At 35.3% G+C, this 19,879-nt stretch overlaps 6 protein-coding genes across 6 annotated transcripts; 3 read left to right on the top strand and 3 right to left on the bottom strand.

The window, feature by feature from the left end:
• Window positions 1–1,460: 1,460 nt before the first annotated feature.
• LOC117216081 (retinol dehydrogenase 13-like) lies at window positions 1,461–3,914 on the bottom strand. Its single transcript, XM_033462605.1, has 4 exons — window positions 3,906–3,914; window positions 2,171–2,279; window positions 1,674–1,994; window positions 1,461–1,591 (listed from the first exon to the last, which is right to left on the bottom strand). Exons 1-4 carry the CDS (start codon window positions 3,912–3,914, stop codon window positions 1,476–1,478), a joined length of 555 nt encoding a protein of 184 aa, XP_033318496.1. The 3' UTR covers window positions 1,461–1,475.
• Window positions 3,915–4,096: 182 nt separating this feature from the next.
• On the top strand, window positions 4,097–5,903 carry LOC117216077 (regulator of microtubule dynamics protein 1-like). The gene is made up of 4 exons (XM_033462600.1): window positions 4,097–4,224; window positions 4,773–4,970; window positions 5,030–5,278; window positions 5,404–5,903. The coding sequence occupies exons 2-4, from the start codon at window positions 4,830–4,832 to the stop codon at window positions 5,749–5,751; spliced, it is 738 nt and encodes a 245-aa protein (XP_033318491.1). The 5' UTR covers window positions 4,097–4,224; window positions 4,773–4,829; the 3' UTR covers window positions 5,752–5,903.
• A 2,324-nt stretch (window positions 5,904–8,227) lies between these two features.
• Window positions 8,228–10,681, bottom strand: LOC117216080 (retinol dehydrogenase 13-like). Its single transcript, XM_033462604.1, has 4 exons — window positions 10,673–10,681; window positions 8,938–9,046; window positions 8,441–8,761; window positions 8,228–8,358 (listed from the first exon to the last, which is right to left on the bottom strand). The coding sequence occupies exons 1-4, from the start codon at window positions 10,679–10,681 to the stop codon at window positions 8,243–8,245; spliced, it is 555 nt and encodes a 184-aa protein (XP_033318495.1). The 3' UTR covers window positions 8,228–8,242.
• A 187-nt stretch (window positions 10,682–10,868) lies between these two features.
• Window positions 10,869–12,670, top strand: LOC117216078 (regulator of microtubule dynamics protein 1-like). Its single transcript, XM_033462601.1, has 4 exons — window positions 10,869–10,991; window positions 11,540–11,737; window positions 11,797–12,045; window positions 12,171–12,670. The coding sequence occupies exons 2-4, from the start codon at window positions 11,597–11,599 to the stop codon at window positions 12,516–12,518; spliced, it is 738 nt and encodes a 245-aa protein (XP_033318492.1). The 5' UTR covers window positions 10,869–10,991; window positions 11,540–11,596; the 3' UTR covers window positions 12,519–12,670.
• A 2,560-nt stretch (window positions 12,671–15,230) lies between these two features.
• LOC117216079 (retinol dehydrogenase 13-like) lies at window positions 15,231–17,684 on the bottom strand. Its single transcript, XM_033462603.1, has 4 exons — window positions 17,676–17,684; window positions 15,941–16,049; window positions 15,444–15,764; window positions 15,231–15,361 (listed from the first exon to the last, which is right to left on the bottom strand). Exons 1-4 carry the CDS (start codon window positions 17,682–17,684, stop codon window positions 15,246–15,248), a joined length of 555 nt encoding a protein of 184 aa, XP_033318494.1. The 3' UTR covers window positions 15,231–15,245.
• Window positions 17,685–17,873: 189 nt separating this feature from the next.
• On the top strand, window positions 17,874–19,669 carry LOC117216076 (regulator of microtubule dynamics protein 1-like). The gene is made up of 4 exons (XM_033462599.1): window positions 17,874–17,994; window positions 18,543–18,740; window positions 18,800–19,048; window positions 19,170–19,669. The coding sequence occupies exons 2-4, from the start codon at window positions 18,600–18,602 to the stop codon at window positions 19,515–19,517; spliced, it is 738 nt and encodes a 245-aa protein (XP_033318490.1). The 5' UTR covers window positions 17,874–17,994; window positions 18,543–18,599; the 3' UTR covers window positions 19,518–19,669.
• The last annotated feature ends 210 nt before the right edge of the window (window positions 19,670–19,879 follow it).

The raw sequence follows: 19,879 nt of genomic DNA, 5'->3' as shown, positions 1-19,879 counted from the left end.
GAAGTACTTCCAAATGCGAAGAAGAATCTGGAAAAATAAAATTAAGATAGATAAATAAAAAATAAATAAATAATAAATAAAGAAATAAAATAAATAAATTCAAACAAATTGTTTGAAAAATCAGTGGAAGAAACGATTTGAAGGAAATAAAATACTTACTGCTCCAAGTGTGGTGAAGATGTATAAGGACTCTTTCAATCGCGAAGCGCTTCCAAACACGAAGAACTTTCGAACGTCGAGAATTTTCAAACGTCAAGAACTTCGAAGCGTCAAGAACTTTCAACCGTTCTGTTCGATAGTCGAATTGGGAATGTGATCTCCGAGCTAGTTGTCGAGCTTATATAGACGCCATTTCGCTTCATGTTTGCCACCATTGGGTGGGTTAAGACTTTTAAGGGGGCCCCCTAATTAACAGGCTGGTAAAGCCTAAGCAGTTGTTCATTTGTTTGGTGTATGAAACACGGTTGAAAGGACAGACGTATTGTGCATCAGGTATGCGAAACCTTCTTAATTATGGAAAGTCCGAGAATGCTTCTGAGAATATACAATGACAACAGAGTTGGAGGAAAGTGCGATTCTAATTTATTATTGCCCCTTTAATGAGGGTCATAACACCGGTCCGCACCTTTGTTAGACGGAGCGCCCGCCCCGTTAACCGTGGCTACGTTGGGCGGCAGGCTGTCGCCCCGAGCCAAAGCTCACCGTCACTAATCCCGAACAGTTACCATCGGCTTGGATAACTGCGATTGTTTCATTACGGCTATAGTAGACTCTAGATTACAATGTTAGGAGGTTAGGAGGGGCCCCGGCGTCCTTTCGTCTCCGACATATTGAAACATTGAACGATACATCTACCATCGCCTTATTATTTCTTATGCATTAATTACACAGTCGTCGTATTAAGTATATAGTAAGTACAGCAGAGAAATATTTGATCGATATAGTTGTCGGTCGCTTGAGCTATTCCGATGATTATATTGTAAATATCGTTGGCTTTGAATATATTTTATCATCAAGGGACAGCTTCTTATTGTTGGTATTTGGCGGAGGGTTACGATGACGAGTGGTAAACTCCTTCTAGGTAGGTTCAGGGAGAGGACAAGAGGTAGCTATATAATTCAAAAGCATTAATAGTTCCCGTTTTCCTTCTGCTTGAAAGAATGATTTATTGTCATTAGCCGATTTTGCGAAAATTTGTTGAAAAATTTGCGGCTAATTTTCCCTTCAAAGTGTTCCAAAAAAGTGAAAAATTGAAATTTCGAAAAACCCTCCCAGCGTTACCTGGGGAAAACTGTTACCTAACGAATGAACTTTGAGTTTTTGATTTCAGATGATCCAGCACCAAGTTATGAGCAATTCTACTTTTTTCCGAGACACGTCCGAATAATTACTGCCATTGCCGTATTTTTTAATATTTCTCCGTGAAAATTTTATACAATATTCTTCGAATGTCATACTTTAATGTACTATTGGTTTTAATAAAGAGTATCTACAGCCAATCTACCTAAAAAGTTTTGATAAATTCCCATATATCGCGTTATTTCTGTTCGTACTATACCAGGATGGACGGCATTCACTGTAACACCAGTTCCTATATGACATAAAAAATAATGCTTTATCGATTGTATTATTTATTCAAAAATAAATTTTATTTTCTGTTAAAATGACAAAACCTTTCAATTTATTTGCCAATTCCTTTGTAAATAGAATATTAGCTAATTTGCTCTGTGCATATGCTTCGCCAGGCTCATAGGTTTTCTCATTATTCAAATCGTCGAATTTAATTTTGCCACGCTTGTGTGCACTACTTGAAACATTTACAATCCTTGATGGTGCAGAATCTTTTAAAGTGTCTAACAATAAATTTGTTAGTAAAAAGTGTCCTATATGATTCACACCAAATTGCAATTCAATTCCTTCTTGGGTATACATCTTAGGACATCTCATTACTCCTGCATTATTTATAAGAATGTGAAGCTTTCTTTTCTTGTGTTCTACAATGGAAACAGATAATACAAATTATGCTATAGACCTATTGATTTAGATATAATAAGTTCAGGAAGAATTTCTTCCCAATTTAGTATTCAAAAATAGATGAACACTTTATACATATAACAAAGCTATGTTATTTCATTTCATTTCATACTCTAACATAGGATATGGTATATACCTTTCTTAAATTGCTCTGCAAAATCCCTAATACTTTTTTGAGATGCTAGATCACATGGTCTACAATAAACATATTTATTGCTACTTTCTACTACTATGTCACGGCGTGTCTAAAAAAATGATGATTAATTTTATAAGGTTTTGAAACAGCCGCAAACATTTTTCTAAATAAATAAAACTGCACCAATAATTAACGGCAATTTTTTAGAAATAATCAATAGCATTAATTATCAATAATTTAGTAAAACATTGTACGATTTGTTTTTTCCTTCAAGTAATATACAATGTAAACGGCATAACTGAATTTGTAACAATTCAATCATGAAACAAATATACAATAGATTTTGATAATATTGATTAAAATGCAATAGTCCATTTCTATATATTATAATTTTTCTTAGTTTATTGTCATTGTTAATTTATATTATTTTAATCATAATTAATCATAATTCATCATAATTAATTCGGATTCTGTTTCGAATACATGTCAAGTCATGGATATTGGATGATTCAAAATAAAGAGCGAAATTTAATACTCAGAAACGTGTAATGTATTTATCGCAAATACAAAATTCTATACTTTATATTTGTCGGAGATGAAAGAACACCGGAATCTGTAATTGAACAATTGTAGTTATTCAATCCGATTGTAATTGTTCGAGAGTTGTGATAATGAGCTTGGGCTCGAGGCGACAGTCAGTCGCCGAACGTGGCCGCGGTCACGGGATGAACGCTTTGCCTAGCAAAGGTATGGAGTAATTCTATAGCTCTCCTTAAAGGAAATATTCGTGGCGACACGCGACAGTAAACATTCCAACGGTTTCTGTCCCGTGGCTCGCCACACGCAGACCCTATTATTCGAGTAAGATGATTGCCAGATGTCGATGCGTCTCCGCAGTACATGTTCGGCTAGCCCGAGGGCCCGTTATAAATCTTAAGGTTTAGTTAAATAAAGTCCTTCAAACAGACAAACAGTCTTTGTCCCAACTACGGGAAGATAGGGGAGACATATTTTTCAACGAGCGGCGTCTCCCACTAGCAACTTTCCCTCGAAGGCGGCTGGCATCTTTTTCTAACCACCGATATGGAGATTGACCAATTAGCAGCAACGTCAATTTCCCTTACTTCCTGAACGAAGGCTTTTCTCGACGAATCCGATGATCTCGTATCCTTAGACACAACCCATTATAGTTTTCCTCTGTGGCATCATCGGGACGGGAAAGGCATTCTCGTTCGCGATCTCACTGATGAAAGGAGTAACCCTTTACGACCAGTGAATATCACGCATCCGACTTAGATTTTGTGAGTACGTTCATCTATCATCCCGTCGACCGCGGATTCGTTATTGAACCTAGGATCATTGTCATTAGTTTCTCGAGTGTCTAACTACCACGGTTACTTGTCCGGCTCTATAATAATCGTATTTGCACTAGTCAATGTCTTCTCTATTGCATAACGACAACGTGTAACCCAAACGAAGATTCGTTTCACGCCCCTAACCCTAATTCTAATGTTCTCTCCGACATATTTTATATAATTGATCGTATTTGATCGTATCAGACAGTAGCAGAAAATAGATGAAGACACACACACACGCGCGCACACAACATCTTTACGATAAATCGAATTGAAAATATCGAGTTTTCAGTATCGAATCTGTCAATGCTGTTAATGTTTTTGTACTTTATTCGATTCTCATCTGACGTGGAATTTTCTAATTTTGCTGTCAGAATTACATCTGTCATAATTAATCAAATCTGAACACGTTGTATATTGTACAAATTTTTTCTTTTTTTCTGTAAATACTATAATTTAATATGTCGTTACGGAGAGCGTTATTCGTTATCAGAGATATAAAAGTATTACAAAGAACGCTTATTCATAGAACATTTCAATCCACACATTTCAAAGGTTTGGAATTATATCTAAGCACGATTTTATTTTTTATTACTTTTCTATTATTGCATAAGATTTTTAAACTTCGTTGCAACCAGAGAAATTTTCTAATTTTAGTCGATATTAGCTTTAACTTGATAATCTGACCGCTTGCAAATTGTAAGTGTAATGTTAATATTAATCATCTGAGGTGGTATGGTGATAGGTGCGTAAGGAACTACTCTTGGTGTTTTTAACGAACAATAGTTTATTTAGAACTAATCAACAATCAGAGTTAACAATTAACAATTAACAATTACACTTAACAGACAACTGGTAACAACTAACAAAAAACGATAGACACCGAGAGATCATTCGACGCTTTGCTATGCAAATAGTATCGAGGAGTTACACATTTAATGGCGTAAGACAGACTGACTCTGCTTTTGTTTCGGATCGCGCAGATTCTTCCCTTCGTAGCCCATCGATATTCCCCACTAGCGTGCATTCATTAGATGTGCCGCCAGTGCTGGCACGTGTATGCTCTTCCGAGAATTCGGCGGAGAGAGTGTGAAGATATCGATGGTACATTGGGCCCGTCGGTGTTGCGCTTTGGCGGCGTCGCGCTTTGCATCCGGAGCCGTTGAAAAGTTCCGTGGCCCGTGCCGCCACAGATCTATAAATTTTAATATATTATACAAAGTTATTCAATTAGTTTTCATTATTAGAGCAGCAATCAGTACATGTTAACAACAAAATTATGTACCATATAGTCGTTCACTGCTATGGGTATTTGGGGTCTTACAAAAGAGAGAGGTGACAACGAAGCAATCATAACTACAAAAGAAGTTCTAATAGCAAAAGCCGATGCATTATACGAGCAAGAACAATACCAGGAAATACATGACCTTCTAATAAATTATAAAGTAATGACATTATGTATATCACTTATAAATGTAGATAATAAAATTGAATATTTTTATAGGATAGCGGTGATATTGAAATTATATGGCGTTTGTGTAGAGCAATGTATCAATTGTCTAAAATTGTGAGTGAAGTGGATGGAAAGAAATTAATTTTCGAAGCTTATGATTTAATACTTGAAGCACTTGAGATAAAAGAGGATAATTGGGCTGCACACAAATGGGCATCGATTCTTCTTAATTCTAAGACTCTTTATGAAGGAGTAAAAGCACAAATAAAAGAGTCATATAATATTAAGAAACATATGCTGGTATATTTCATTATAATATATTAATATGTATATATATATATATATATATATATATATATACTTATAAATATTTCATTCCCTGACACAATGTCAAGCAATTGTATCGAATATGTTTAATGTCGCAGAGAGCAATGGAACTAAATCCAAAAGAACCAACACTTATGTACATGCTTGGTACTTGGTGCTATCAAGTTGCTGATTTAACATGGTATCAAAGAAAAATTGCATCTGTAATATTTGGAGAACCGCCATCTTCATCATTCGAGGAAGCTCTAAAATATTTTGAAACTGCAGAGGAAATTGATCCCAATTTCTATAGTCAAAATTTATTAATGTTGGGAAAAAGCCACTTAAAATTAAATCAAAAAGAGCTAGCTACGAAATATTTAAAAATGGCCCTTGATTATCCTGCAAAGAACGAAGATGATCGAGATGCTAAACAGGAAGCGCAGAAGTTGTTAAAGAAATTTTAACAAACTGGACAGAAGTTATAATCTATTATATGATAAATTGGAATTGAAGGGATAGAAGGGATAAAGAAAAATTTAGAATCTATCTTTTAAGTAGAAGTATAAAATTTATTTACTATAATGTACAATACAACTTATGTGTGATGAGCCTGTTATACACAACATCTATTTACAGTTCCCAAATAAAGTGGGTAGTAGTTCCCATATAAAGTAGTTCCCAAGTCTAATTAGTTTAGCGATCAGGAGAGTATTCTACTTCTTCTTCTCCTTCTTCTTTTTCTTGTTCATCTTCATTCGTATTCCTGCGACGCCCCAGAATTGCTTCTGCTTGCAACCTGGTGAGCAACTGGAGATATGGACGTGCTGCTGGGCTGCCTGATCTTCGTCCCGTCCTTCCCGTCAGATGGTATAAAAGGTAGCGATGCAGGCCAAATTCCGAGATGAATTCACCACATGGGCAAATAAAGCTCACCATAACGTAATTCGGTGGTAAACTGTCTCGAGATTGTGTTCTGATGTGCAAGCTATTGTAACCAAGCGGGCACTCTCCCATCGTTTTGTTATAAGGCACGATCTGGAAAAATAAAATTAAGATAGGTAAATAAAAAATAAATAAATAATAAATAAAGAAATAAAATGAATAATTTCAAACAAATTGTTTGAAAAATCAGTGGAAGAAACGATTTGAAGGAAATAAAATACTTACTGCTCCAAGTGTGGTGAAGATGTATAAGGACGCTTTCAATCGCGAAGCGCTTCCAAACGTGAAGAACTTTCGAGCTCGAAGTACTTCCAAATGCGAAGAAGAATCTGGAAAAATAAAATTAAGATAGATAAATAAAAAATAAATAAATAATAAATAAAGAAATAAAATAAATAATTTCAAACAAATTGTTTGAAATATCAGTGGAAGAAACGATTTGAAGGAAATAAAATACTTACTGCTCCAAGTGTGGTGAAGATGTATAAGGACGCTTTCAATCGCGAAGCGCTTCCAAACGTGAAGAACTTTCGAACTCGAAGTACTTCCAAATGCGAAGAAGAATCTGGAAAAATAAAATTAAGATAGATAAATAAAAAATAAATAAATAATAAATAAAGAAATAGAATAAATAATTTCAAACAAATTGTTTGAAAAATCAGTGGAAGAAACGATTTGAAGGAAATAAAATACTTACTGCTCCAAGTGTGGTGAAGATGTATAAGGACGCTTTCAATCGCGAAGCGCTTCCAAACACGAAGAACTTTCGAACGTCGAGAATTTTCAAACGTCAAGAACTTCGAAGCGTCAAGAACTTTCAACCGTTCTGTTCGATAGTCGAATTGGGAATGTGATCTCCGAGCTAGTTGTCGAGCTTATATAGACGCCATTTCGCTTCATGTTTGCCACCATTGGGTGGGTTAAGACTTTTAAGGGGGCCCCCTAATTAACAGGCTGGTAAAGCCTAAGCAGTTGTTCATTTGTTTGGTGTATGAAACACGGTTGAAAGGACAGACGTATTGTGCATCAGGTATGCGAAACCTTCTTAATTATGGAAAGTCCGAGAATGCTTCTGAGAATATACAATGACAACAGAGTTGGAGGAAAGTGCGATTCTAATTTATTATTGCCCCTTTAATGAGGGTCATAACACCGGTCCGCACCTTTGTTAGACGGAGCGCCCGCCCCGTTAACCGTGGCTACGTTGGGCGGCAGGCTGTCGCCCCGAGCCAAAGCTCACCGTCACTAATCCCGAACAGTTACCATCGGCTTGGATAACTGCGATTGTTTCATTACGGCTATAGTAGACTCTAGATTACAATGTTAGGAGGTTAGGAGGGGCCCCGGCGTCCTTTCGTCTCCGACATATTGAAACATTGAACGATACATCTACCATCGCCTTATTATTTCTTATGCATTAATTACACAGTCGTCGTATTAAGTATATAGTAAGTACAGCAGAGAAATATTTGATCGATATAGTTGTCGGTCGCTTGAGCTATTCCGATGATTATATTGTAAATATCGTTGGCTTTGAATATATTTTATCATCAAGGGACAGCTTCTTATTGTTGGTATTTGGCGGAGGGTTACGATGACGAGTGGTAAACTCCTTCTAGGTAGGTTCAGGGAGAGGACAAGAGGTAGCTATATAATTCAAAAGCATTAATAGTTCCCGTTTTCCTTCTGCTTGAAAGAATGATTTATTGTCATTAGCCGATTTTGCGAAAATTTGTTGAAAAATTTGCGGCTAATTTTCCCTTCAAAGTGTTCCAAAAAAGTGAAAAATTGAAATTTCGAAAAACCCTCCCAGCGTTACCTGGGGAAAACTGTTACCTAACGAATGAACTTTGAGTTTTTGATTTCAGATGATCCAGCACCAAGTTATGAGCAATTCTACTTTTTTCCGAGACACGTCCGAATAATTACTGCCATTGCCGTATTTTTTAATATTTCTCCGTGAAAATTTTATACAATATTCTTCGAATGTCATACTTTAATGTACTATTGGTTTTAATAAAGAGTATCTACAGCCAATCTACCTAAAAAGTTTTGATAAATTCCCATATATCGCGTTATTTCTGTTCGTACTATACCAGGATGGACGGCATTCACTGTAACACCAGTTCCTATATGACATAAAAAATAATGCTTTATCGATTGTATTATTTATTCAAAAATAAATTTTATTTTCTGTTAAAATGACAAAACCTTTCAATTTATTTGCCAATTCCTTTGTAAATAGAATATTAGCTAATTTGCTCTGTGCATATGCTTCGCCAGGCTCATAGGTTTTCTCATTATTCAAATCGTCGAATTTAATTTTGCCACGCTTGTGTGCACTACTTGAAACATTTACAATCCTTGATGGTGCAGAATCTTTTAAAGTGTCTAACAATAAATTTGTTAGTAAAAAGTGTCCTATATGATTCACACCAAATTGCAATTCAATTCCTTCTTGGGTATACATCTTAGGACATCTCATTACTCCTGCATTATTTATAAGAATGTGAAGCTTTCTTTTCTTGTGTTCTACAATGGAAACAGATAATACAAATTATGCTATAGACCTATTGATTTAGATATAATAAGTTCAGGAAGAATTTCTTCCCAATTTAGTATTCAAAAATAGATGAACACTTTATACATATAACAAAGCTATGTTATTTCATTTCATTTCATACTCTAACATAGGATATGGTATATACCTTTCTTAAATTGCTCTGCAAAATCCCTAATACTTTTTTGAGATGCTAGATCACATGGTCTACAATAAACATATTTATTGCTACTTTCTACTACTATGTCACGGCGTGTCTAAAAAAATGATGATTAATTTTATAAGGTTTTGAAACAGCCGCAAACATTTTTCTAAATAAATAAAACTGCACCAATAATTAACGGCAATTTTTTAGAAATAATCAATAGCATTAATTATCAATAATTTAGTAAAACATTGTACGATTTGTTTTTTCCTTCAAGTAATATACAATGTAAACGGCATAACTGAATTTGTAACAATTCAATCATGAAACAAATATACAATAGATTTTGATAATATTGATTAAAATGCAATAGTCCATTTCTATATATTATAATTTTTCTTAGTTTATTGTCATTGTTAATTTATATTATTTTAATCATAATTAATCATAATTCATCATAATTAATTCGGATTCTGTTTCGAATACATGTCAAGTCATGGATATTGGATGATTCAAAATAAAGAGCGAAATTTAATACTCAGAAACGTGTAATGTATTTATCGCAAATACAAAATTCTATACTTTATATTTGTCGGAGATGAAAGAACACCGGAATCTGTAATTGAACAATTGTAGTTATTCAATCCGATTGTAATTGTTCGAGAGTTGTGATAATGAGCTTGGGCTCGAGGCGACAGTCAGTCGCCGAACGTAGCCGCGGTCACGGGATGAACGCTTTGCCTAGCAAAGGTATGGAGTAATTCTATAGCTCTCCTTAAAGGAAATATTCGTGGCGACACGCGACAGTAAACATTCCAACGGTTTCTGTCCCGTGGCTCGCCACACGCAGACCCTATTCTTCGAGTAAGATGATTGCCAGATGTCGATGCGTCTCCGCAGTACATGTTCGGCTAGCCCGAGGGCCCGTTATAAATCTTAAGGTTTAGTTAACTAAAGTCCTTCGAACAGACAGACAGTCTTTGTCCCAACTACGGGAAGATAGGGGAGACATATTTTTCAACGAGCGGCGTCTCCCACTAGCAACTTTCCCTCGAAGGCGGCTGGCATCTTTTTCTAACCACCGATATGGAGATTGACCAATTAGCAGCAACGTCAATTTCCCTTACTTCCTGAACGAAGGCTTTTCTCGACGAATCCGATGATCTCGTATCCTTAGACACAACCCATTATAGTTTTCCTCTGTGGCATCATCGGGACGGGAAAGGCATTCTCGTTCGCGATCTCACTGATGAAAGGAGTAACCCTTTACGACCAGTGAATATCACGCATCCGACTTAGATTTTGTGAGTACGTTCATCTATCATCCCGTCGACCGCGGATTCGTTATTGAACCTAGGATCATTGTCATTAGTTTCTCGAGTGCCTAACTACCACGGTTACTTGTCCGGCTCTATAATAATCGTATTTGCACTAGTCAATGTCTTCTCTATTGCATAACGACAACGTGTAACCCAAACGAAGATTCGTTTCACGCCCCTAACCCTAATTCTAATGTTCTCTCCGACATATTTTATATAATTGATCGTATTTGATCGTATCAGACAGTAGCAGAAAATAGATGAAGACACACACACACGCGCGCACACAACATCTTTACGATAAATCGAATTGAAAATATCGAGTTTTCAGTATCGAATCTGTCAATGCTGTTAATGTTTGTGTACTTTATTCGATTCTCATCTGACGTGGAATTTTCTAATTTTGCTGTCAGAATTACATCTGTCATAATTAGTCAAATCTGAACACGTTGTATATTGTACAAATTTTTTATTTTTTTCTGTAAATACTATAATTTAATATGTCGTTACGGAGAGCGTTATTCGTTATCAGAGATATAAAAGTATTACAAAGAACGCTTATTCATAGAACATTTCAATCCACACATTTCAAAGGTTTGGAATTATATCTAAGCACGATTTTATTTTTTATTACTTTTCTATTATTGCATAAGATTTTTAAACTTCGTTGCAACCAGAGAAATTTTCTAATTTTAGTCGATATTAGCTTTAACTTGATAATCTGACCGCTTGCAAATTGTAAGTGTAATGTTAATATTAATCATCTGAGGTGGTATGGTGATAGGTGCGTAAGGAACTACTCTTGGTGTTTTTAACGAACAATAGTTTATTTAGAACTAATCAACAATCAGAGTTAACAATTAACAATTAACAATTACACTTAACAGACAACTGGTAACAACTAACAAAAAACGATAGACACCGAGAGATCATTCGACGCTTTGCTATGCAAATAGTATCGAGGAGTTACACATTTAATGGCGTAAGACAGACTGACTCTGCTTTTGTTTCGGATCGCGCAGATTCTTCCCTTCGTAGCCCATCGATATTCCCCACTAGCGTGCATTCATTAGATGTGCCGCCAGTGCTGGCACGTGTATGCTCTTCCGAGAATTCGGCGGAGAGAGTGTGAAGATATCGATGGTACATTGGGCACGTCGGTGTTGCGCTTTGGCGGCGTCGCGCTTTGCATCCGGAGCCGTTGAAAAGTTCCGTGGCCCGTGCCGCCACAGATCTATAAATTTTAATATATTATACAAAGTTATTCAATTAGTTTTCATTATTAGAGCAGCAATCAGTACATGTTAACAACAAAATTATGTACCATATAGTCGTTCACTGCTATGGGTATTTGGGGTCTTACAAAAGAGAGAGGTGACAACGAAGCAATCATAACTACAAAAGAAGTTCTAATAGCAAAAGCCGATGCATTATACGAGCAAGAACAATACCAGGAAATACATGACCTTCTAATAAATTATAAAGTAATGACATTATGTATATCACTTATAAATGTAGATAATAAAATTGAATATTTTTATAGGATAGCGGTGATATTGAAATTATATGGCGTTTGTGTAGAGCAATGTATCAATTGTCTAAAATTGTGAGTGAAGTGGATGGAAAGAAATTAATTTTCGAAGCTTATGATTTAATACTTGAAGCACTTGAGATAAAAGAGGATAATTGGGCTGCACACAAATGGGCATCGATTCTTCTTAATTCTAAGACTCTTTATGAAGGAGTAAAAGCACAAATAAAAGAGTCATATAATATTAAGAAACATATGCTGGTATATTTCATTATAATATATTAATATGTATATATATATATATATATATATATATATATACTTATAAATATTTCATTCCCTGACACAATGTCAAGCAATTGTATCGAATATGTTTAATGTCGCAGAGAGCAATGGAACTAAATCCAAAAGAACCAACACTTATGTACATGCTTGGTACTTGGTGCTATCAAGTTGCTGATTTAACATGGTATCAAAGAAAAATTGCATCTGTAATATTTGGAGAACCGCCATCTTCATCATTCGAGGAAGCTCTAAAATATTTTGAAACTGCAGAGGAAATTGATCCCAATTTCTATAGTCAAAATTTAGTAATGTTGGGAAAAAGCCACTTAAAATTAAATCAAAAAGAGCTAGCTACGAAATATTTAAAAATGGCCCTTGATTATCCTGCAAAGAACGAAGATGATCGAGATGCTAAACAGGAAGCGCAGAAGTTGTTAAAGAAATTTTAACAAACTGGACAGAAGTTATAATCTATTATATGATAAATTGGAATTGAAGGGATAGAAGGGATAAAGAAAAATTTAGAATCTATCTTTTAAGTAGAAGTATAAAATTTATTTACTATAATGTACAATACAACTTATGTGTGATGAGCCTGTTATACACAACATCTATTTACAGTTCCCAAGTAAAGTGGGTAGTAGTTCCCATATAAAGTAGTTCCCAAGTCTAATTAGTTTAGCGATCAGGAGAGTATTCTACTTCTTCTTCTCCTTCTTCTTTTTCTTGTTCATCTTCATTCGTATTCCTGCGACGCCCCAGAATTGCTTCTGCTTGCAACCTGGTGAGCAACTGGAGATATGGACGTGCTGCTGGGCTGCCTGATCTTCGTCCCGTCCTTCCCGTCAGATGGTATAAAAGGTAGCGATGCAGGCCAAATTCCGAGATGAATTCACCACATGGGCAAATAAAGCTCACCATAACGTAATTCGGTGGTAAACTGTCTCGAGATTGTGTTCTGATGTGCAAGCTATTGTAACCAAGCGGGCACTCTCCCATCGTTTTGTTATAAGGCACGATCTAGAAAAATAAAATTAAGATAGGTAAATAAAAAATAAATAAATAATAAATAAAGAAATAAAATGAATAATTTCAAACAAATTGTTTGAAAAATCAGTGGAAGAAACGATTTGAAGGAAATAAAATACTTACTGCTCCAAGTGTGGTGAAGATGTATAAGGACGCTTTCAATCGCGAAGCGCTTCCAAACGTGAAGAACTTTCGAACTCGAAGTACTTCCAAATGCGAAGAAGAATCTGGAAAAATAAAATTAAGATAGGTAAATAAAAAATAAATAAATAATAAATAAAGAAATAAAATGAATAATTTCAAACAAATTGTTTGAAAAATCAGTGGAAGAAACGATTTGAAGGAAATAAAATACTTACTGCTCCAAGTGTGGTGAAGATGTATAAGGACGCTTTCAATCGCGAAGCGCTTCCAAACGTGAAGAACTTTCGAGCTCGAAGTACTTCCAAATGCGAAGAAGAATCTGGAAAAATAAAATTAAGATAGATAAATAAAAAATAAATAAATAATAAATAAAGAAATAAAATAAATAATTTCAAACAAATTGTTTGAAATATCAGTGGAAGAAACGATTTGAAGGAAATAAAATACTTACTGCTCCAAGTGTGGTGAAGATGTATAAGGACGCTTTCAATCGCGAAGCGCTTCCAAACGTGAAGAACTTTCGAACTCGAAGTACTTCCAAATGCGAAGAAGAATCTGGAAAAATAAAATTAAGATAGATAAATAAAAAATAAATAAATAATAAATAAAGAAATAAAATAAATAATTTCAAACAAATTGTTTGAAAAATCAGTGGAAGAAACGATTTGAAGGAAATAAAATACTTACTGCTCCAAGTGTGGTGAAGATGTATAAGGACGCTTTCAATCGCGAAGCGCTTCCAAACACGAAGAACTTTCGAACGTCGAGAATTTTCAAACGTCAAGAACTTCGAAGCGTCAAGAACTTTCAACCGTTCTGTTCGATAGTCGAATTGGGAATGTGATCTCCGAGCTAGTTGTCGAGCTTATATAGACGCCATTTCGCTTCATGTTTGCCACCATTGGGTGGGTTAAGACTTTTAAGGGGGCCCCCTAATTAACAGGCTGGTAAAGCCTAAGCAGTTGTTCATTTGTTTGGTGTATGAAACACGGTTGAAAGGACAGACGTATTGTGCATCAGGTATGCGAAACCTTCTTAATTATGGAAAGTCCGAGAATGCTTCTGAGAATATACAATGACAACAGAGTTGGAGGAAAGTGCGATTCTAATTTATTATTGCCCCTTTAATGAGGGTCATAACACCGGTCCGCACCTTTGTTAGACGGAGCGCCCGCCCCGTTAACCGTGGCTACGTTGGGCGGCAGGCTGTCGCCCCGAGCCAAAGCTCACCGTCACTAATCCCGAACAGTTACCATCGGCTTGGATAACTGCGATTGTTTCATTACGGCTATAGTAGACTCTAGATTACAATGTTAGGAGGTTAGGAGGGGCCCCGGCGTCCTTTCGTCTCCGACATATTGAAACATTGAACGATACATCTACCATCGCCTTATTATTTCTTATGCATTAATTACACAGTCGTCGTATTAAGTATATAGTAAGTACAGCAGAGAAATATTTGATCGATATAGTTGTCGGTCGCTTGAGCTATTCCGATGATTATATTGTAAATATCGTTGGCTTTGAATATATTTTATCATCAAGGGACAGCTTCTTATTGTTGGTATTTGGCGGAGGGTTACGATGACGAGTGGTAAACTCCTTCTAGGTAGGTTCAGGGAGAGGACAAGAGGTAGCTATATAATTCAAAAGCATTAATAGTTCCCGTTTTCCTTCTGCTTGAAAGAATGATTTATTGTCATTAGCCGATTTTGCGAAAATTTGTTGAAAAATTTGCGGCTAATTTTCCCTTCAAAGTGTTCCAAAAAAGTGAAAAATTGAAATTTCGAAAAACCCTCCCAGCGTTACCTGGGGAAAACTGTTACCTAACGAATGAACTTTGAGTTTTTGATTTCAGATGATCCAGCACCAAGTTATGAGCAATTCTACTTTTTTCCGAGACACGTCCGAATAATTACTGCCATTGCCGTATTTTTTAATATTTCTCCGTGAAAATTTTATACAATATTCTTCGAATGTCATACTTTAATGTACTATTGGTTTTAATAAAGAGTATCTACAGCCAATCTACCTAAAAAGTTTTGATAAATTCCCATATATCGCGTTATTTCTGTTCGTACTATACCAGGATGGACGGCATTCACTGTAACACCAGTTCCTATATGACATAAAAAATAATGCTTTATCGATTGTATTATTTATTCAAAAATAAATTTTATTTTCTGTTAAAATGACAAAACCTTTCAATTTATTTGCCAATTCCTTTGTAAATAGAATATTAGCTAATTTGCTCTGTGCATATGCTTCGCCAGGCTCATAGGTTTTCTCATTATTCAAATCGTCGAATTTAATTTTGCCACGCTTGTGTGCACTACTTGAAACATTTACAATCCTTGATGGTGCAGAATCTTTTAAAGTGTCTAACAATAAATTTGTTAGTAAAAAGTGTCCTATATGATTCACACCAAATTGCAATTCAATTCCTTCTTGGGTATACATCTTAGGACATCTCATTACTCCTGCATTATTTATAAGAATGTGAAGCTTTCTTTTCTTGTGTTCTACAATGGAAACAGATAATACAAATTATGCTATAGACCTATTGATTTAGATATAATAAGTTCAGGAAGAATTTCTTCCCAATTTAGTATTCAAAAATAGATGAACACTTTATACATATAACAAAGCTATGTTATTTCATTTCATTTCATACTCTAACATAGGATATGGTATATACCTTTCTTAAATTGCTCTGCAAAATCCCTAATACTTTTTTGAGATGCTAGATCACATGGTCTACAATAAACATATTTATTGCTACTTTCTACTACTATGTCACGGCGTGTCTAAAAAAATGATGATTAATTTTATAAGGTTTTGAAACAGCCGCAAACATTTTTCTAAATAAATAAAACTGCACCAATAATTAACGGCAATTTTTTAGAAATAATCAATAGCATTAATTATCAATAATTTAGTAAAACATTGTACGATTTGTTTTTTCCTTCAAGTAATATACAATGTAAACGGCATAACTGAATTTGTAACAATTCAATCATGAAACAAATATACAATAGATTTTGATAATATTGATTAAAATGCAATAGTCCATTTCTATATATTATAATTTTTCTTAGTTTATTGTCATTGTTAATTTATATTATTTTAATCATAATTAATCATAATTCATCATAATTAATTCGGATTCTGTTTCGAATACATGTCAAGTCATGGATATTGGATGATTCAAAATAAAGAGCGAAATTTAATACTCAGAAACGTGTAATGTATTTATCGCAAATACAAAATTCTATACTTTATATTTGTCGGAGATGAAAGAACACCGGAATCTGTAATTGAACAATTGTAGTTATTCAATCCGATTGTAATTGTTCGAGAGTTGTGATAATGAGCTTGGGCTCGAGGCGACAGTCAGTCGCCGAACGTAGCCGCGGTCACGGGATGAACGCTTTGCCTAGCAAAGGTATGGAGTAATTCTATAGCTCTCCTTAAAGGAAATATTCGTGGCGACACGCGACAGTAAACATTTCAACGGTTTCTGTCCCGTGGCTCGCCACACGCAGACCCTATTCTTCGAGTAAGATGATTGCCAGATGTCGATGCGTCTCCGCAGTACATGTTCGGCTAGCCCGAGGGCCCGTTATAAATCTTAAGGTTTAGTTAACTAAAGTCCTTCGAACAGACAGACAGTCTTTGTCCCAACTACGGGAAGATAGGGGAGACATATTTTTCAACGAGCGGCGTCTCCCACTAGCAACTTTCCCTCGAAGGCGGCTGGCATCTTTTTCTAACCACCGATATGGAGATTGACCAATTAGCAGCAACGTCAATTTCCCTTACTTCCTGAACGAAGGCTTTTCTCGACGAATCCGATGATCTCGTATCCTTAGACACAACCCATTATAGTTTTCCTCTGTGGCATCATCGGGACGGGAAAGGCATTCTCGTTCGCGATCTCACTGATGAAAGGAGTAACCCTTTACGACCAGTGAATATCACGCATCCGACTTAGATTTTGTGAGTACGTTCATCTATCATCCCGTCGACCGCGGATTCGTTATTGAACCTAGGATCATTGTCATTAGTTTCTCGAGTGCCTAACTACCACGGTTACTTGTCCGGCTCTATAATAATCGTATTTGCACTAGTCAATGTCTTCTCTATTGCATAACGACAACGTGTAACCCAAACGAAGATTCGTTTCACGCCCCTAACCCTAATTCTAATGTTCTCTCCGACATATTTTATATAATTGATCGTATTTGATCGTATCAGACAGTAGCAGAAAATAGATGAAGACACACACACACGCGCGCACACAACATCTTTACGATAAATCGAATTGAAAATATCGAGTTTTCAGTATCGAATCTGTCAATGCTGTTAATGTTTGTGTACTTTATTCGATTCTCATCTGACGTGGAATTTTCTAATTTTGCTGTCAGAATTACATCTGTCATAATTAGTCAAATCTGAACACGTTGTATATTGTACAAATTTTTTATTTTTTTCTGTAAATACTATAATTTAATATGTCGTTACGGAGAGCGTTATTCGTTATCAGAGATATAAAAGTATTACAAAGAACGCTTATTCATAGAACATTTCAATCCACACATTTCAAAGGTTTGGAATTATATCTAAGCACGATTTTATTTTTTATTACTTTTCTATTATTGCATAAGATTTTTAAACTTCGTTGCAACCAGAGAAATTTTCTAATTTTAGTCGATATTAGCTTTAACTTGATAATCTGACCGCTTGCAAATTGTAAGTGTAATGTTAATATTAATCATCTGAGGTGGTATGGTGATAGGTGCGTAAGGAACTACTCTTGGTGTTTTTAACGAACAATAGTTTATTTAGAACTAATCAACAATCAGAGTTAACAATTAACAATTAACAATTACACTTAACAGACAACTGGTAACAACTAACAAAAAACGATAGACACCGAGAGATCATTCGACGCTTTGCTATGCAAATAGTATCGAGGAGTTACACATTTAATGGCGTAAGACAGACTGACTCTGCTTTTGTTTCGGATCGCGCAGATTCTTCCCTTCGTAGCCCATCGATATTCCCCACTAGCGTGCATTCATTAGATGTGCCGCCAGTGCTGGCACGTGTATGCTCTTCCGAGAATTCGGCGGAGAGAGTGTGAAGATATCGATGGTACATTGGGCACGTCGGTGTTGCGCTTTGGCGGCGTCGCGCTTTGCATCCGGAGCCGTTGAAAAGTTCCGTGGCCCGTGCCGCCACAGATCTATAAATTTTAATATATTATACAAAGTTATTCAATTAGTTTTCATTATTAGAGCAGCAATCAGTACATGTTAACAACAAAATTATGTACCATATAGTCGTTCACTGCTATGGGTATTTGGGGTCTTACAAAAAAGAGAGGTGACAACGAAGCAATCATAACTACAAAAGAAGTTCTAATAGCAAAAGCCGATGCATTATACGAGCAAGAACAATACCAGGAAATACATGACCTTCTAATAAATTATAAAGTAATGACATTATGTATATCACTTATAAATGTAGATAATAAAATTGAATATTTTTATAGGATAGCGGTGATATTGAAATTATATGGCGTTTGTGTAGAGCAATGTATCAATTGTCTAAAATTGTGAGTGAAGTGGATGGAAAGAAATTAATTTTCGAAGCTTATGATTTAATACTTGAAGCACTTGAGATAAAAGAGGATAATTGGGCTGCACACAAATGGGCATCGATTCTTCTTAATTCTAAGACTCTTTATGAAGGAGTAAAAGCACAAATAAAAGAGTCATATAATATTAAGAAACATATGCTGGTATATTTCATTATAATATATTAATATGTATATATATATATATATATATATATATACTTATAAATATTTCATTCCCTGACACAATGTCAAGCAATTGTATCGAATATGTTTAATGTCGCAGAGAGCAATGGAACTAAATCCAAAAGAACCAACACTTATGTACATGCTTGGTACTTGGTGCTATCAAGTTGCTGATTTAACATGGTATCAAAGAAAAATTGCATCTGTAATATTTGGAGAACCGCCATCTTCATCATTCGAGGAAGCTCTAAAATATTTTGAAACTGCAGAGGAAATTGATCCCAATTTCTATAGTCAAAATTTAGTAATGTTGGGAAAAAGCCACTTAAAATTAAATCAAAAAGAGCTAGCTACGAAATATTTAAAAATGGCCCTTGATTATCCTGCAAAGAACGAAGATGATCGAGATGCTAAACAGGAAGCGCAGAAGTTGTTAAAGAAATTTTAACAAACTGGACAGAAGTTATAATCTATTATATGATAAATTGGAATTGAAGGGATAGAAGGGATAAAGAAAAATTTAGAATCTATCTTTTAAGTAGAAGTATAAAATTTATTTACTATAATGTACAATACAACTTATGTGTGATGAGCCTGTTATACACAACATCTATTTACAGTTCCCAAGTAAAGTGGGTAGTAGTTCCCATATAAAGTAGTTCCCAAGTCTAATTAGTTTAGCGATCAGGAGAGTATTCTACTTCTTCTTCTCCTTCTTCTTTTTCTTGTTCATCTTCATTCGTATTCCTGCGACGCCCCAGAATTGCTTCTGCTTGCAACCTGGTGAGCAACTGGAGATATGGACGTGCT

Source organism: Bombus bifarius, unplaced genomic scaffold, assembly GCF_011952205.1.
Source record: "Bombus bifarius isolate JDL3187 unplaced genomic scaffold, Bbif_JDL3187 scf7180000010123_frag, whole genome shotgun sequence".
Lineage (NCBI taxonomy): Eukaryota > Metazoa > Arthropoda > Insecta > Hymenoptera > Apidae > Bombus > Bombus bifarius.
This window is presented reverse-complemented; position numbering and strand designations above follow the sequence as displayed.